Source organism: Crocodylus porosus, unplaced genomic scaffold (assembly GCF_001723895.1).
Source record: "Crocodylus porosus isolate Cpor-Errol unplaced genomic scaffold, CroPor_comp1, whole genome shotgun sequence".
Lineage (NCBI taxonomy): Eukaryota > Metazoa > Chordata > Crocodylia > Crocodylidae > Crocodylus > Crocodylus porosus.
In genome coordinates this window covers 3,785,930-3,802,670 of record NW_017728914.1, presented here as the reverse complement: position 1 = coordinate 3,802,670, position 16,741 = coordinate 3,785,930, and the positions used below count along the sequence as shown (strand labels likewise).

Here is a 16,741-nt window from a genome sequence, read left to right as displayed (position 1 = left end):
GTGTCTCCCTTCAGAACCATAGTTACTAACCTTTGACCTGCACTTCTGTTCTTGGAACAAAGGATGAAAAACAGGAAAGCAATTGTTACTCAGTTGGAGGCTTGCCTTTAACCCAGGGGTGGGCAAAATGCAGCTCACGGGCCAGATGTGGCCCATGAGGCCATTCTATCTGGCCCACAGGGTCTCTACAAAATTTAGAAAATAAATATTAATTTACCCCTGGCTGCCTGTCATGCAGCCCTCAATGACTTGCCAAAACTCAATAAGTGGCCCTCCACCCGAAATAATTGCCCATCCCTGCTTTAACCACTACTAAAAGCTTATAGTTTCCTGGTGGGCCTAGGCCCACTATGCCTGTAAAATAAACACACCTGTATCTACGCCAGGGAATGGATAAGATTATTATTACGGTTCTCTTCAACCCTGATTCCTTAAAGAACAAGGGCACAAGCCTGAGATCAGAGTGGGGTGGGGGGCATGAATTTTCTTCAGGTGCAATCCAGGCACCAGGAGGACAGGTGAAAAAGGGAGGCAACCCATGAGGAGCAATCCTTCACATGCTCTGGGGCAGGATGAGGTGAAATGCAAGGTTCTTTGGCCAGGACTGGGCTTTGCTAGCACTGTTTCTGGGCTCAGCTAGGAGACTGAAAGGGAAGAGAAGCAACTGGGGCTCCAAAGGAAGTGTTCTCAGCTAGATGGGGATAGAGTGAAGGAAGAGCCCCATTTTGAAAAATAAAGCACACCATTCAAAAATAGAACACTTTATTGAAGGCAGATTCAGTAGGTCTGTCCTACCATGGCAGGAGTCCAGCCCCATTGAACATATCAGATACAATGCAGTAGAGAAGGTATCTCCACAAGACACAGGATACAGTGCAGTGAGGCAAAGGAGTGGCCCCTGTAGAACATAGGATACAGTGCAACTGGAACTCCATGGGGCACCAAGGATATAATGCCCTAGGCTGGGAGGCTCCCACTGTGCTGTGATAGACTATCCAGGGGCCCAAAACAGGAGTCTTGAGCTGGCTGAGCTGGCCAGGCAACCTACATCAGAAGGTCCTCAAAGCCTCGCACCATTCACTCTCCCACAACCTCCAGGGCCAGCTACCGAGCTTCAAAGCAAGCCAGCAAGCAGCTCCCCCTCTGACACTTCTCCAAGAAGTAGGTCACACAGCAGACAGCCCAACCTCAAACAGCAAGCACACAACCCCAACCCTAAAACACAGCAGAAACACCCTTGTTACCCAGCAGAGATCTAACTGCAGCCTTAACACACGGCAGAAACACACTTGCTCCCCAGCAGAGAACCCCAGCTCAGTTTTTCTCCCCGGTCCCAAGAAAAAGCAGAAACATGCTTGCTGATCCCTGCTTTTCAGGCATGACTCACAGCAGAAAGCCCAGCCCCAGTACATAGCACAGACTCTACTGGCCCCAACCTCTGGCACATAGCAAATCCCCCTACTGGCCCAGGCTTCCAGCAATGACTTTCCTCTTCCCCCCACCTCCCACTTCATAGGCCCAGCAGTCACTGGTACCCCTATCCAATCCCCAGTACAGATTCATCAGAGCCTCCCACTGTCAGTAGGGAATTCTGGCTCTGTTCACCTCTGCAGTTGCCTTGGCAGAGGTTACAGCAGCAGCTTCTGCAGCTTCAGAGCAAATGGCCTGGCACTTAACACTGAAGGAGGCCCTGTTGCTCTCCATGTCTACTAAAACAAAAGGCTCAACATTTAGGGAAGAGCAGCCTAGGAAAAAGAAAGAGCTCCTCTCCCTCTAAACTTTCCTCATGCTCCAAGATGCCACACAGTATGCAAGAAAAGCAGGCGTTACAGATTTGCTTTGCACAAGGATGGAAAGAGGCTCAGCCCCACCCCTGCCCAGAGCTGGCCCAGATGAAGGCTGCCTTTAGCATCACTGAACCCTGGCTGAGCACAGAAGACTCCCAGCCAGGGCAGGGCAGGAAACCGGCTGCCAAAAGCACTCGCAGGGGCCAGGCCATACTCCTTTCTCCCCCATTACTTGGCCCTAAGCATACCAGCCCAAGTGGAGGGGACTGTCACTGCCCCTGATGCTCTCAAAGTAGGTCTCCAGCCCAGAGCTATTGAACTATTTGGGCCAAGGATTTCAGATCAAGTTCCTTGGGCCCTTCATCACTGCTTTGTCCCTAACCAAGGGCATGCAGGATTCCTTCACATCAGTACAATGCAGTTGGATCCCAATTCCCCCCGTGTCTACTGCCATTCTGCTGAGGAGTCCAAGGGTTATCTACCAGAGACATCAACTCTCAGGTCAAATGACTTCAGTCCCTCCCCTTCTCTGACCCATAAATTTGATGCCATGGCTAGGGGCTTCACAAGTCCCCAGGACATTCATGCAGAGTTAGGGTGGTGCTTATTCCCACACCTCTGTCCAGATGGCACCCCTGTGCAGAGGAGGTGCAGCTACTGGGCTCAGGAAGAGCTCTCCTACCTGCTTGTTGGTATATTTCTGGGGATTGGTGCGGTAGCTGTAGTCTGAGTATTGTTCAGAGCCTGTTGAGTTATTGTCCCCAGTGCCAACAAAGGTGTTTGTAGCAGGCAGATCCTGTACCACTTGGTGTTTTTTGGAAGCAGATGGAGACTGAGGCTGCAGCTGGATGGAGGGCAGCGGTGAATTGGAGCGGTAGTGGCGCCCCAGGTCCGGGCTCCCAGGTGGATAGTTGAGGGGTAGATGGATCCGGGGGCTGTCACTTACAGAGTCATTCATGAGGTTGAACTTGAGGGATTTTTGCAGCCCCGTCTCCTCTTCATCCTCTGCTGGCTTGGGTGGCTTGGGAGACTTGCTCTTCTTCACTTTGTTCTTGCTCTTGCTGCTCTTGTTGCCCTGTTTAGGTGCATACAAGTCCTTGGTTTCTTTTTTGCCTGCTTGGTAACCACTCTTGGCCTCCCGCTGCCGACAATAGCGCACAAGAATGACCAGCACAATGACAAGCGTTACAGCCACAATGCCAGCAATGACTCCAAAGAGGATGTTGCTGCGTTGCTTGCTGCGCTCATATTCAGGATCCCCAGCAATGTCTATGTCCAGGGGTGTGTCCAGGCTGTGCCCCACTAAGGTCTCCAGCACAGTGCGATTAGCTAGGGTCTCATTGACATAAAAGTGCACTAGTGCAGTTCCATGGCGTGAGGGCTTGCCCTTGTCATTGACACGCACAACTAGGCGGTGCAGGCCATGATGCTTGCGCAAGATCTCTTTCTCCAGTGTGATATCCCCACTGCTAGGTGAAATCTGGAAGAGCTCAAAAGGGTTGCCCCCAGTAATGCTATAGATCAGCTCTGCATTGACCCCAGAATCAATGTCTTCAGCCTTGACCTTGCTGACCTGTTGCCCAGGGCTGGTGTGGGGCAGGATGTGTTTATAAGAGGCATTGGAAGGGGAGGTGATAAAAGGGGCATTGTCGTTCTCATCCAGTACATTGATGGTCACTCCCACATAGGCAGATCTGGGAGGGTCCCCTGCATCCACAGCCTTGAGCCGGAAGGTGTATGTGCTCTGTTGCTCCCGGTCAAAAGAAATACTGGAGAGGATGGTGCCAGTGCCATTCTGGATCACAAAGTCCCCATTGTCTTGTTCTACTGAAAGTTGGATGCGGGCATTGTCACCCTTGTCGGCATCAATCACTGTCACCATACCTACTGGGCTCAAAGGTGGCATGTTCTCCATCACTGAGAAGTTGTAGCCACTTAACATGAACTTGGGGTCATTGTCATTTTTGTCCATGACATTAATGGCCACAGATGCTGTACCCTTGAGGCTGGGGCTGCCCTTGTCAGCTGCCACCACCAGGAATTCATAGCGCTCCCTCTGCTCCCGGTCCAGCACCGTCTTCACTCGGATTTCACCAGAATCAGGATCAATAGAAAAAATACCCTTGGAGGAAGGATCCATCACCAATGAGTAAACAAGCTTGGCATTAGAGCCACTATCAGCATCACTGGCACTCACCTCCATCACTAGGTCATCAAGGTCATTGTTTTCAGGGAAGGCCACTTCAGTGAAGCTCTGGCTAAAGACAGGGGCATTATCATTTACATCCACCACCTGCACTTTAAGGGAGTTAGTGCTGGAAAGGGGTGGGTTTCCTGAGTCCACAGCCACAATCTCAATGGTGTACTCCTTCACTGACTCATAGTCCAGTGGTGTGGTGGTTTGCAAGAAGTACTTCTTCTTGCTGTCACTGCCCGTCTCACTGGCCTGTCGCAGCTGGAATGGAACATCACCGGCAACCACACAGGTAACCACAGCATTTTCTCCTTCATCCCGGTCAGACACTTGCACCAGGGCCACAGCCGTCTCCACAGGTACATCCTCAGAAATGTTTGCCATGCCGTCCTGGTGGGTGACAAGACCAATGCCTCGGATCTCAATGGAGGGGGCATTATCATTCATATCCTTTATGGTCACCACTACCTGAGTACGGGCACTCTTGGGATTAGCCCCTTTATCCTTTGCCAGGACAGAGAACTTGAGGATGTTAACATCCTCCCGATCAATGGGCCCCTGTACAGTGATGAGGCCTGTGGCTCTATCCAGGCGTAGCAAGCGGCGTACCATGTCTGTGGCCTGGTGAAAGGAATAGTCAATTTCGGCATTGGCGCCCTGATCCGAGTCATTGGCTTTCACCTGCAAGTAGGAGGAAGAGAAGGTGAACAAGAGTGGAAAGGACTGAGCACCCCTAAGAGTCAGTACACTATTTGCATCAGCCTCCCCAGGAACCAAAGCAATAATTCTTTCCCCATCAATCAGGGAAGCCCAAAGAAGAACCAGTGCTTTCTCCTCCGTGGACAGGACCCATAGAGCAAGAGCCTTGTGACTTGGCAGGCTGTCCTTGGGGTGAGTCACATCCTGTCCATGCTATTCCTGTGAAACTGGCCTGACTGGTAAAACTCTTGTCACCCACTCCCTGCATGCTGACAGCCCTGCTCTGGTATGTAAAGAATCCTCCAGGTGAACCAGCTCAGTGATCCAGGAGCAGTTCTCTTGACTCTCAACAACAGGGAAGAACTGCCAGAGACTAGAAAACCACCTACCTGGCTGGCTGCCAGGTAAGCAAGCCTCACCCTGCTGGGCCCTCCCATCACATGGGAACAATACACAGCCTGTCCCTGCACGCACCTTGGTAATGCTGGACTTAGCTCTGCAGACATACTCCAAAAAAAATTAAAATAAAATAAAAAAAAATAAAAATAAAAAATAAAAAAAAAATCTCATTACCCAGAGCTGGAGTTACAAACAAAAGGCCATGCCAAGACCCACAGCAAACCCTTCTGGGTGCTGTTTCAAAGCAGAGAAAGCATTCTACTGCCCTATTCTTAGCCCCCAGTTCATCCTGATCCAAAGCCAGCTCCAATTTGGGTCACTTCAGCACAGGCAGCAGCATCTGATCTAGCGATTCCTGGGGAAGGTAGCAGGGGACTGAGAATAAGCAGCAAGGCATATCAATACAGCTGCAGGGAACCCTGGGCTAGTATAGTGGGGTGGGGGAATCGGGTCAGGATTACAGAGTGGTAGGAGAGCTGGAATGCTGTGCAAGGATACTGGGGCTGGGATGGCAGAGAGGCTGTTGCAGAAGGCAAGGTAGATCTTCACCTTACAGACTAACTAAATCAGAGATGCATAACATAAGCTTTCACAAGAGGGCTTGCATTATCAGATGCTGATGGGTCAGGATTGTGGAACAGCAGCAGAAATGAGGGTGAAGCCCAGGGCTGAAATACCAGAGGGAACTGCAGGCTGGAATTACAGGTCTTGGGGAGAAGGGGACAGACCCCTTCTCATACACTGCACAGATCTTCCCACCCTTCCCTTTCCCAAACTGCTCACTTTCAGGAGCCCTGCATTCACCATAAACCTATTTCCATGTTCATTATTTGCTTTCTAAAGAATATAACATTTGTCTAACATTTGCTTTCCTAATCATCTCTCCAAGCAGCCTCTTCTCTGCACCATTTGCTGCTCTGCCTGTTATCTCACTCAGCAGATTTGGATAAAGAACGAAAGTTGTTAATGTAAATTCCACCTTTTACTACCACTCACAAAGAAGGCGGAAGTCATTTTCCCCCTGAAAGATAAAAGCTGAGCAATGGCAGCAGCAGCGCCTGGACCCATTCTCCTCCCAACTGCACCATGGCCTTATCTGTTTCCAGCTCGCATTCTCTTCACAGTGAAAAATGAACTCTTAAAATTCACATTGAAATTAGCAAGCGGACGAGTGCCAGCCATGCTCCACTTATTAAGATGGCAGCTGCAGATAAACAGATGTCAGCTACCATCAGCTCAGTGTCCCCTTCAAGCCATATACACAGAGATCCACCCCCTCATTCTCCTTCCATCCAGTCAGGAGGAAAACAGGATGCTATAGCTGGGCTCGAAATTCTCTCTGCAGAATCTGTGGAAAATAAGGCCTCTAGCTGCCACGGAGCTTGAAGCCTAGTGGTGGCACATACTGGGCAGGAATCCCAGGCATGCCAATAGGAGAGGCTAAGCAGTGTCATGGGCAGGGGTCCTGGTTTTCTCTGCTTAAAAATCTAAAATTCTGATTAAAACCCCAAAATCTACATTTTTCTGCAATCAAAATGAAATGCCACAATATATATAGGTATCAGTTAAACACAAAGGTTTATAGATATGTTTACAATTTTAAAGCAATTTGGAAGCCTCAATCATTATAATAAAATACATTCTAGATGCCTATATATTTTGGTGTTTGATTCGGGGGGGAGGGGAGGGGGTTATTACAGAAAATCAGAGCTTCCCCTGCCCCTTCACTCCCCAGGACTCAGGTCCAGCTGTGGCTGTCCCCCACACTGCTTTGTGGTGCTGAGCAGCCCTGGTATGTCAGTACCCTGCCTCTGCCCTTGCCTTTGCCCCTCACTCCCAACCTACAGGCCCCTGGCCCTGCTAGTGCCCCTCACCCCAACCCAAACCCCTTACCTCCCCCCCAGTCCTGCTGATGCTCCTCACTCCTGACCCACAGCCCCCTGGACCCCCAAGTCCTGTTGGTGCCCCTCCCCCCCAACCTGCTGCCCCCCACCCAGTGTGAGAGGAAGGGGCTGAGTTTGGGGAATGGGATGGGTGTGTTGGGAAGGGGGGTGGGGTGGGTATAGGTGACCTGTGTGGGGGGGGGATGGTCACATGCCTCTCTAGATTTCTGCATCCACAGCGAGGCATGGGGTGCAGGGCTGTAGCCTAGCCAGACCAGCTCGGGGCAGGAGCTGCATCTGCAGCCCAGAAGATGGGACTCAGAATGGGAGGAAGCACCACACCACCATGGCCAGCAGCAGGGGGGGGCACAAGTCCACATCTCTACCACCACACCTCACCTTAGCAAACATGGTGATGTGGTGCTACTTCCTGTGCCAGGTCTTGCTTGCAGGGGCTACACACAAGCACATGGTAACCCCTGCTCCCTGTGTCCCATTCCCCACAATCCCAAGCAGCCCCTCTTCAGGCTGGCAGAGTTCCAGCTTATAAGAGAAACCTTTAAAAGAGAAAATCCGTGTTTTGCCACATTTTTCCCCTTGGCAAATGGAAAGCCTTGGTCATGGGTCCCAGCTAAGCACAAGTTTCCTTGCAGCAGCCAAAGGGGCTGGCTACTGAAGGAAAGTCTAATTTCCCATCTAGAGCTACCATTAACACAGAGACATTCAGTAAGCTTTGTATATGCAGCTGTAGCAATGACTCTCAGCCCTGACCCACACTCCCCACTCAGCCCTGGGCTCCACACAGACTCTGCTGACACTCTGCAACCTCAATCTCGATCTCTCCCTGCCACCTCAGCCCTGGACTAGACGCACAACACAGGACTGACAATGCATCTCAACCTCTCCCTCACAACCTAGACACACAACACAGGTCTATCAATGTCACTCAATACAAAACCATAACTCTCTGCTGTGCCAGCTCTTTATATTTTTTCAGGTCCTAAACTAGAAGATTGTGATCACTGATTAAAGGGGGGCTACCTATTTGCTGGCATCAGAGTTTTACCCTGGTACTCCCTGTGCACTTACCTGAAGGACAGAATGCCCAACAGGACTGTTTTCTGAGAGCTCTGCTTCATACAAGGCCTTTTCAAACTTGGGTGCATTGTCATTCATGTCCAGGATAGTGATGCGCAGAAGGGCACTGCTTGCCCGTGGAGGGTTTCCCCCATCTTGCACTTTGATGGTCAGGTCATACGAGTCCCACTGCTCTCGATCCAGGTTCCCCATGACAATTAGCTGTGGCTGCTTCTCATCCTGATCCTCGGCCACTTGTAGCCCAAAGAGCTCCTGTGCTTCAGGCCCTGCCATGAGCTCATAGGAGGCCACACCATTGGGGCCTGAGTCACGGTCCATGGCCAGTGGGATGGGAAAGAGAGCCCCAATGTTGGTGTTCTCGGGGATGGCCAGTGTGATAACAGGCGAGGCAAAGTTTGGTGTGTTGTCATTGACATCCAGTACCTCAATCTGACCCTCTAGAAGGCGTGGACTGCTGTTCATTATCAAATCTGTGATGGACACCTCAAACTCCAGGAAGCAAGGATCCCCTGGGAACTGATGCTGGCACTCACGTAGGTTCTCCCGGTCTATGGAAGTTTCAGTGGTGTAAATGTCCCCCGTTTTGCCATCCACACGCAGATAGGGGGCCCCCACTTCCAGCTTATAAAGATGCCCCACATCTGGAAAGCCATAGTCAGCAGCCAGGCTCCCAATGAGTGTGTTCGGGGGTTGCTCCTCCTGTACCTTGTAGACCACACGTGTCCCAGAACTTGAGGCAGGGAACTGAAGGAGGACCCATAGGCCAAGGCATGATGCCAACTGCTTCATTCTGCACCACAGGGGGACTGCAAGGAAGCACAGATACCAGAGATTAGGGACCCCACATGCCATTCTTTAGAACTGCTCCCCACACCCTGCCCCACCTCACTGCTGCACCGTGTCCAGCCAGGCTGGCAAGTCACCAATCCACCCGTACTCCCAGGAGTGTCCCAAAGCCTTTGGCTCAGGGCATCTGTGCCATTACCCATAGAATGTAGAGCCCCTGCCTCCACAGCTCACCCTTGACAGGCTAGTCACAAGAGCTATCTTTTAGCAGCTTCCTGGAAACAGGTGTCGGGGAGAACTGATCTCAGCTTGCAAACGTTCTTGCTACGCCCTGCCTAAATAAGCACCACGGCCATCAAAACCCAGCCCAGTGCTCTCGTCATTGACAGGAACCTACTACTGACACTGTCCACCACATTAGTCATTGTACAAGCTGTTGTTATGCCCAGCTAAACGTACAAACAAGACGGGAAGAAGAAAAAAATTCACCCACACCACTGCATTCGAGCCAACTAGAGGAACAGGCTCACATTGTATTCACAGTGCATAGTGAACTATTTTATTGCAGACACAAATACTGCACACCTCTGCCCAAAGACAGAAACACTGCCCCTTCAAAAACACTTTAAAGACAGATATTACAGAGACACCTCTTGCACTAGCCACAAAGAAATGCATCACATAGATCCACACTACAAACAGAAACACTGTATACCAAGAAACTGTAGATGCTCCACACTCCAGTGATTGAGACACTGCACATCCTCCTGCAGCGTAAAGACACAAACATGAAATGCAACCCATATGGCAGACACAGGAGAGAAAGACACTGCACACACCCTGCACTGCATAAAGAGAGATCCTATACTTGCGTATACAAAGTGGTTCTCAAACTGGTTAGGGGAAGCACGTGCCCTCCTCCCCCCCACCCCATTAGATAAAAGGCACCCCTTTGGTAGTGCCAGCTCATTTTCACTCATTGTTTGACTACAAAAAGTAACAGAGCAATCTTGTCGCAGAAAAACCAGGAAGACCACAACAGAGCAGAATGGTTCTAGCACTATGGAGCCCTATTTGAAATCTCTGGGTTTATCTCATGAATCATGTTTGCACACCTAACAGTGCTAACATTGTATGCCCCCCACCCAGCACCCTCAAAATAGTCTCAAGGTACCCTACAGTGCTGCAGTACCCTGGCTGAGAATCACTGGCATGTGCACATGCACGTTAACACTGCATATACACTGCATACTTCATGCCCCAATTCTGCGGAAAGGGACACTGCCGATCCCAATGCTTGCAGAGAGCCAGTTGAAAAGACACTGCATATGTCCACACTAAAGAGATAAAGCAAGACACTTTGCAGAGACACTGCACTTCAGAGACAGTGACAGAGACACCCCTTCAGACTGCACAGATAAAGTGCATCCTTCTCACACTGCAGCCACATGCAGAAAAACTGTGTATACACAGAACCACTGTAGAAATTGAGGCACTGTCAACATGCACTGTAGAGACAGAGATACTGCACACATACTTTCACTGCAGAAACACTGCTTACCACCTGTACACGCTGCTCACCCCTCTGCATTGCAGAGAAACACTGCAAGATGCATCCTCTGCAGAGAAATCTGCATGCATCTCTTATGTGCCCTCTCCACCTCTCCCCAAATGCCCATATAACAAAAGAACTAGGTCTGGCCCTACAACAAAACAAAAGACCAGACCCTGCCCGGCATGCAGTCAGAGTTGGTGCCTATGGTATCTCCTACCCTAGCCCATACGGGCACTACCCATGGACGCCCCAGCTGGCCCTTAGAGTGGAAGCATTTACTGCTGTATGGTTCCATGCACGCATAGGATGAGCTGTGTGGATTTGTCCCTCTGTTCTCACTGTGGCTTCTCCACGAGTACAGTCTGGCTTTGTGGCAATGGGTCGAGAATTAGGGTCCCCAAGGAAACACCTCCCCCTGCCTCATGCATACACAGCAAGGGGGTACCTTAGAGCTTTTCTTTTCTGTGCCTTGTCTCTACAGCTAGCAAAACTGCTTAACCAGCAATGCAAACAACAGAAATGCTGCAGCTCCAGTGCTGGGGGTGTGGCAGATGGGTACCACCTTCTCTTTCAGCGGAACTGAAATGACCATGCTGCTACTCTTCCCACTGGAACCGTCTGCCTCTGTCAGCCCAGTTCTCCAGGCCTTCAAGGCATAAACAATCATCTCTGCAACACACAAAGATATCCCTCTGCAATGCTTGTACCATACACATGAACACAGACTGCAAGCCACCTAGTCCCCTCATCCTCCCACATGACAAATCTGGCCCTTCCATATATAAACCTCTCCCACTGCACCCCCAACACAGTTAGCTATGCACATCACAAGGCAACCTCACACTACCAGATCCACACATAGCAGGATCCAGAGAATTGAGTCCTCTCAGTGCATAGAAGCCCTCATGTCATCCTTCCCTGCAAAGAATGACCTCATAGCACCTTGCAAGCCTCCAAGCCATCCCTGTACCATCCACAGTTCTAACACAGCATATCCCCAGACACTTTGAAACTCCAAGCAAATAAGAAACCCTCTGAGTCCCTTCTCTGACATCACATTACAACACAAACAAAACACCCACTCATTTACCCTTGCCACTCTGGCACTTGATGGGCCTCAGACCCCTGTTTTATTCCCAATAAATGAACAAGGCAATAAACAGCAGCAGGGGGAACCAGGTTCTGCAGATACTGTCTTGAAACTCACAAGTACATTCCTTAAGCTCTTGGCTCTGAGGCCAGGTCACAGGACCCTTTTGTCAAAAGGCAGCCCCATCTACCCCTTCTTCATTGCCAGAGGAGTGAACTTCTTCCAGCTGCACAAGTAAAACCCATGGGGCACCTTCTGCTGCCCTACTCCTGAACCCATGCCCATGGCTCCACAGCCCAACTCTCACCTTCCCTAGTGTCCCTGGATCCAAACTTCTCCCAGAGTTCAGCCTAACTTTGCTCAATGCTTTTCACACAGGGCTGAGAAATTACCTACTACTCTGAAACACTGCTAGGAGAAAAGAGCTGGGCAGGATGAAGTGTGAGGTACCAGAGACTGTAGTGACAAACAGCTTAGTAGTTTCATATGCACAAGGCAGATGTATTTGTTCTAGCGAAGCGTCATAGGGGGGAAAAAAATCCCTCCTAGCAATAAGGAACACAAAGGTCCAACCCTGCTATGCCTGCAGCAAGCCTCTAAAAGGCAAATGCACAGGGAACAAAGGCAAATGAAGCAGCACCCCCCGGCAAGAAATAAAGGCACGTGGACACTGCTCACAGTACATGCACCTGAACCACAAGTAGGCACGTATACATGCCTTGACTATAAGCATGGGTGCCTATTTCACTATTACCCTATTGCTTAGTATTATTTTAGAAAATGGCCATATTAGATACAAATAGACAGATACCATATAATCAGTGGTAATGGGAGATTAAAACAGACAGTTTCCATGAATTGGTAGGGAGTGATTCACTTTCCTAGTAAGGCCCTTTCAGCTACAGTCAAACCAGAACAAGGAAATCCTGCTGCAGGGTTGTTTGCTCACCTGTATTTACTTTAGGCTTGGGTGTGTCAATGACCCTGTACTGTTTCTTACTAATACTCAGAAAGCTGAGGCTCACGGGCAAAGGTGAAAGTCCTGGACCTAGTGGCAGCCCTGAACTAACTACAACATGGTCTTTAAGGGTCAGAGTCTCAGGAGAGTTAAAACTCCCATTCAGGAACCTAAGGGAATTACAGAGCTATAAGCATGCTCACCATCCACCCCACCCACTGTAGCACTGGTCCTCAAGCGTAAGGTAAGACTTCTCTGTACCAGAGACAGTAATCTGTCAAAAGACTAGACGGAGACCCTGGAACAAACCTGGAAAGGCTCCAAAAACCATCACAAACCTACTCTAAGTGCCAGAAGCACTCCTCTCACCTGCCTTTGCTAACAGAAGCATAAAGTAGCATAGCCACTGAAAGAAAAAGAATAAACAAACTCTTCCAATACAAAAGTACTCCACTACACACAATTGTCCCCACAGAAAGAAGATGAGAATGAGCCCTGTGTAAGAGATGGTAATGTCATTACTTACTACTGCATGACTAAAAGGCTCTTGGATACTGTCATAATGTATATGCTATAAAAACCTGTAGAGTTGCAGCCAAATAAGGTTATAGGAATATTAAGAATGTAAAGTCGAGAGTTAGGCCATACCTTGATGCAGCTGCCTTTGCAGCCTTAATTTAACCCCCTTCTATATGCACCTAAAATTACAGCCTTTAATTACAATCATACTACTTTTCCCCTGGACCAGTCTACCCCAGTGTACAGGATAAGACTGTACTCACCAAATGGGCAGCTATTCATTACTTATTTCCATCCCCATCATTGAATGTGTGGCTCCACATCTTATTTATGGCCACCATCCAAACCATGTACTGAATACAGAAGTATTTAATTTTCTCATGAGCTTCATCCTGAGTTCATCTCTGTAGAAATAACTGAATGCTTCACAAATATTAATGAATGCTGTAAAATGAAGTAGCATAGTTTTCCTGTTCTATACATGGAGAATTTTATCACAGAAAGATTAAAGGCAAAATTATCAAAAATATCCACTGATTGTTATGTCCAATTTGAGACACCTAGGGCTTGATTTTTCAGACTACTGAGCATTGCATAGCACATCATATGTTTAAAGCATATCTCCCATGGACTTCAGGTCAGAATGTATAGAAGTTTGCCCTCAGGAGTCTCAAGCTGGTTACTCAGAAGATTAAGAAAGCCCAGTCATCACCTGAGAAATGTTTGGTTTAACCATGCACCACATGGGCATTGTGGAGAGAAAACAAGAGTCCAGATCACTATGGCAACATTCAAGTACCTTAACCAAGAAGCCATTCTCTCTCTCACTGAAGTCCTGTGACTTACTACACATCTTCCCCATTCTGCAATGACTGAGGCAGGAGTCCTATAGACAGTCGCCTATGCTACACAACCCTGATTTACAGAGTAGGTACTCATGCAATTAAAAAAATACCATATATAAAACTGTTGCATCAAAATTCAAGGGCTACCTTATGTCAGACATTGTCTAACTTTTAAATGATCAATCCTAGAATCTTAAGGAATATTAATTTCTTTCTCTGTTATTTTTTAAGCCAAAATAAAACAAAGAAAAAATAATGTAGAAACATTCTGCTTCTCCGACACAGGTCATCAGCATGGATGGAATTTTTAGAATCCACTATACAAGCGTTCTGCTCTGCAAGATAGGGGTCTTATCCGGCAGCAATAGATGGCTGTTCTCCATATACAGGAGCCCGGATGCACTGTCATTATTAGGTGTTAGCAACAAACTTCTCTAGTTGCTTTCAGAAGGATAGCTAAACAGCATTGTGGAGACCTAGGAATCCTGACTTTACACATTACGGACCCTTCTCCTATTTCTCTCACACAGATACAAACACACACTTTCCTCCCCTGTCCCCTCCCCCTTATCCTCCAACCCTGACTGTAATCTATTAGAAAGGCAGGGAAGATTTGCACCTTGCAGACTAACCAGAGTAGACAGATAGATAGCACAAGCTTTTGTGAGCTTAAGCTTGCTTTATCAGATGCTGTAAAAGGACATGCAACAGGCAGTGTATTAGGATAGAGAAATTGTTTTCTGTCTTTCCTTCGCTCCTCTCATTCCTAGCTCCTGTCTCTCTCTCCCCCATCTCTGTCTTCTGCCTCCCTACTCTGTTCCTGCCCATTCTGCCTCCTTGGCTCCTTCCTATACTGCCTAACATCTTTCCATTCTTGCCGCCCCTTCCTTTCTTCCTTCCTTTCTTCCATTAAAGCCAGGATGTTCCCCTCCCCCTCAAAACTGCCAGGATACCACCAGAGGTAATGGAAGGAATGGAAGGACAGGCTTCCCCCTCTCAGTTTCAGTGCCCAACTCTACAACGGCTCCTGACAAAAGGAGCAGCAAGCAGCAACTGCTGACAGAGCCCTGCTCAGTCCCTCAACCTGTGCCTGGAGGCTGCAGCGTGGTCACACATAGGATCTGCTTGGGAATGGAGCATGCTCAGTGCAGATGTGTCTGTCTAGTTAAACAGCTAAATTGGCAGATTACATGTCAAAAGACTGGCAAAAGTCATCTGCATGACATCACCATGAACCCTTCTGCTAAATCTCCAGCCCCTTCTCCAGGGCACTGAAACCCCAGGGCTTCTCAGTAAAATGGTAACAAGGGATTAAACATGGGCAAAATAGCCTGTTTTCCCCTAGCTTCATTCTCAGAAATGGCTGAGATACTCCAAAAATGTCAGCAGAAGGCAGATGCCTGGTGTGCAAATTGCAGACCAACAGCATGAGTTTGGTGAAGTCCCAAGCAGTGGAAAGCAGGGTCTTCTAATGAGAGAAGCTGGGCAACCTCGGCTGCAAACAGAGCTACCGACAGCCTGCAACTAGGCAGGCAAAATGACACGAGATATCCAGGAGGCAGCTCGTGGCTCCCAGGTGCAAACGTCTTTGCTAAGGTAACACCTCCAGGCGAGCCCTGACGTCTGCGCGGCAGACGCCGCAGGAGAGCCGCTGGCCGGGAGCCCGGACGGCGCGGGGAGCCACCGGGCACAGCTTGGGCTACGCCGACGGGAACGCCAGCTCGAGCTCCTCCCGCCCCTTTGCTCAGGACCCGAGCCGTGGGCCAAGCCCCGGCGGAGCGGCCCGAGCCTCCCGCGGGCACAGCCGCGGCCGCTCACCCCCAGCTTCGCGCGCACACACGCGTGCACGCACACGCGCGCGCACCCCGAGCTGCGTGCGTATACACACGCTCCCTCTGGTGGCGCACGGGCTCTCCCGCAGGCACAAGATTGTGCACGGGTCTCCCCGAGACCCCACGGGCGGATCTCACGCCCGCCGCGCGGCGGAGGAAGAGGGAAAGCGACCCGCGGGCGACCGGGAGCCAAGAGCCGTTCGGCGGCCGAGACGGGCTCCCGCCGCCCGGGCAGGGACGGAGGCGAGCGGCGACACAACAAGTGTCCAGGACCGGCGTGCCGCCCCCGCCCCCGCCCCCGCGCACCAGCCGCCGGTCCCGAGCGGGGCTGCCCAGCCAGGCGGAGCCGGGGGCGCAGGCAGCCCCGCGCCCGCCCTTCCCGCAAGGACCGAGGCGGCTCGGCCGCGGAGCCGCGGTCTGCATATGGCGATGCGCCCGGCCACGGATTCGTCCCCCGCTCCCCGCCAGGGCCGCGAGCCGCAAGCCGGCTGTCCCCGGGAGCGGGGTGCGGGCAGCCCCCGCCGCGCCGGGTCCAGCCCGCCCCGTATCGCCTCCGGGCACCGCTCCCCCCGCGCCGGGTCCCTCTTTCCGGCACCCAGCGCCTCCTCCAGGCTGGCGCTCCCCGAAGCGCCCCGCTCTCATCAGCCCGGGGACCGGGCGCAGCTCCTTCCCCGCAGGCTCCGCGGCGCGGCGCGGCTCGGCTCAGGGACCCTCCCGGCTCCCGCCGCAGCTCTTACTTGGGCGCGGACAGCGCTGTGCTCCGCGGCTGCCCCTAGCGCGGCGCTCCTCGGGCTTCTCCATCGCCGCCTCCCCGCCGGGACCGGCTGCCCGGCCCCCTGCCGCTCCTCGGGACTGTTATCCGCAGGAAGGCGAAATCCAGAGGGAATCGTGCCCGCCGGTGCCGAGGCTCCGGCGCGGCGACTCCACGTCCCAGCGCAGCGGCCGCGACCCGGGCTGGCGGCAGCCCCAGCTGGTGCCTGCGTCCGCGCTCCTGCCCGTCTCTCGCTGTGTGTGAGGATGTGCGGGGCAAGCGCAGCGCAGGCACAGCCTCCTCCCTCTGCCCCCGCCTCTTGCTGCTGCCAGCCCGGGGAGGTGG

The 16,741-nt window shown here is 51.1% G+C and overlaps 1 protein-coding gene across 1 annotated transcript; it reads right to left on the bottom strand.

Annotated features, from left to right (window-relative positions):
• Positions 1-745: 745 nt before the first annotated feature.
• PCDH1 (protocadherin 1) lies at positions 746-16,658 on the bottom strand. The gene is made up of 3 exons (XM_019534824.1): positions 16,383-16,658; positions 8,052-8,866; positions 746-4,662 (listed from the first exon to the last, which is right to left on the bottom strand). Exons 1-3 carry the CDS (start codon positions 16,444-16,446, stop codon positions 2,392-2,394), a joined length of 3,150 nt encoding a protein of 1,049 aa, XP_019390369.1. The 5' UTR covers positions 16,447-16,658; the 3' UTR covers positions 746-2,391.
• Positions 16,659-16,741: the final 83 nt, after the last annotated feature.

Bases quoted from the DNA above. Each gene is read 5' to 3' on its own strand.
- PCDH1 (XM_019534824.1), bottom strand. From the start codon at position 16,446: ATGGAGAAGCCCGAGGAGCGCCGCGCTAGGGGCAGCCGCGGAGCACAG. The intron at 8,867-16,382 runs GTAAGAGCTGCG...GCTTCCTTGCAG, and splicing joins ACAGCGCTGTCCGCGCCCAA to TCCCCCTGTGGTGCAGAATG. The intron at 4,663-8,051 runs GTAAGTGCACAG...TCCTACTTGCAG, and splicing joins TTGGGCATTCTGTCCTTCAG to GTGAAAGCCAATGACTCGGA.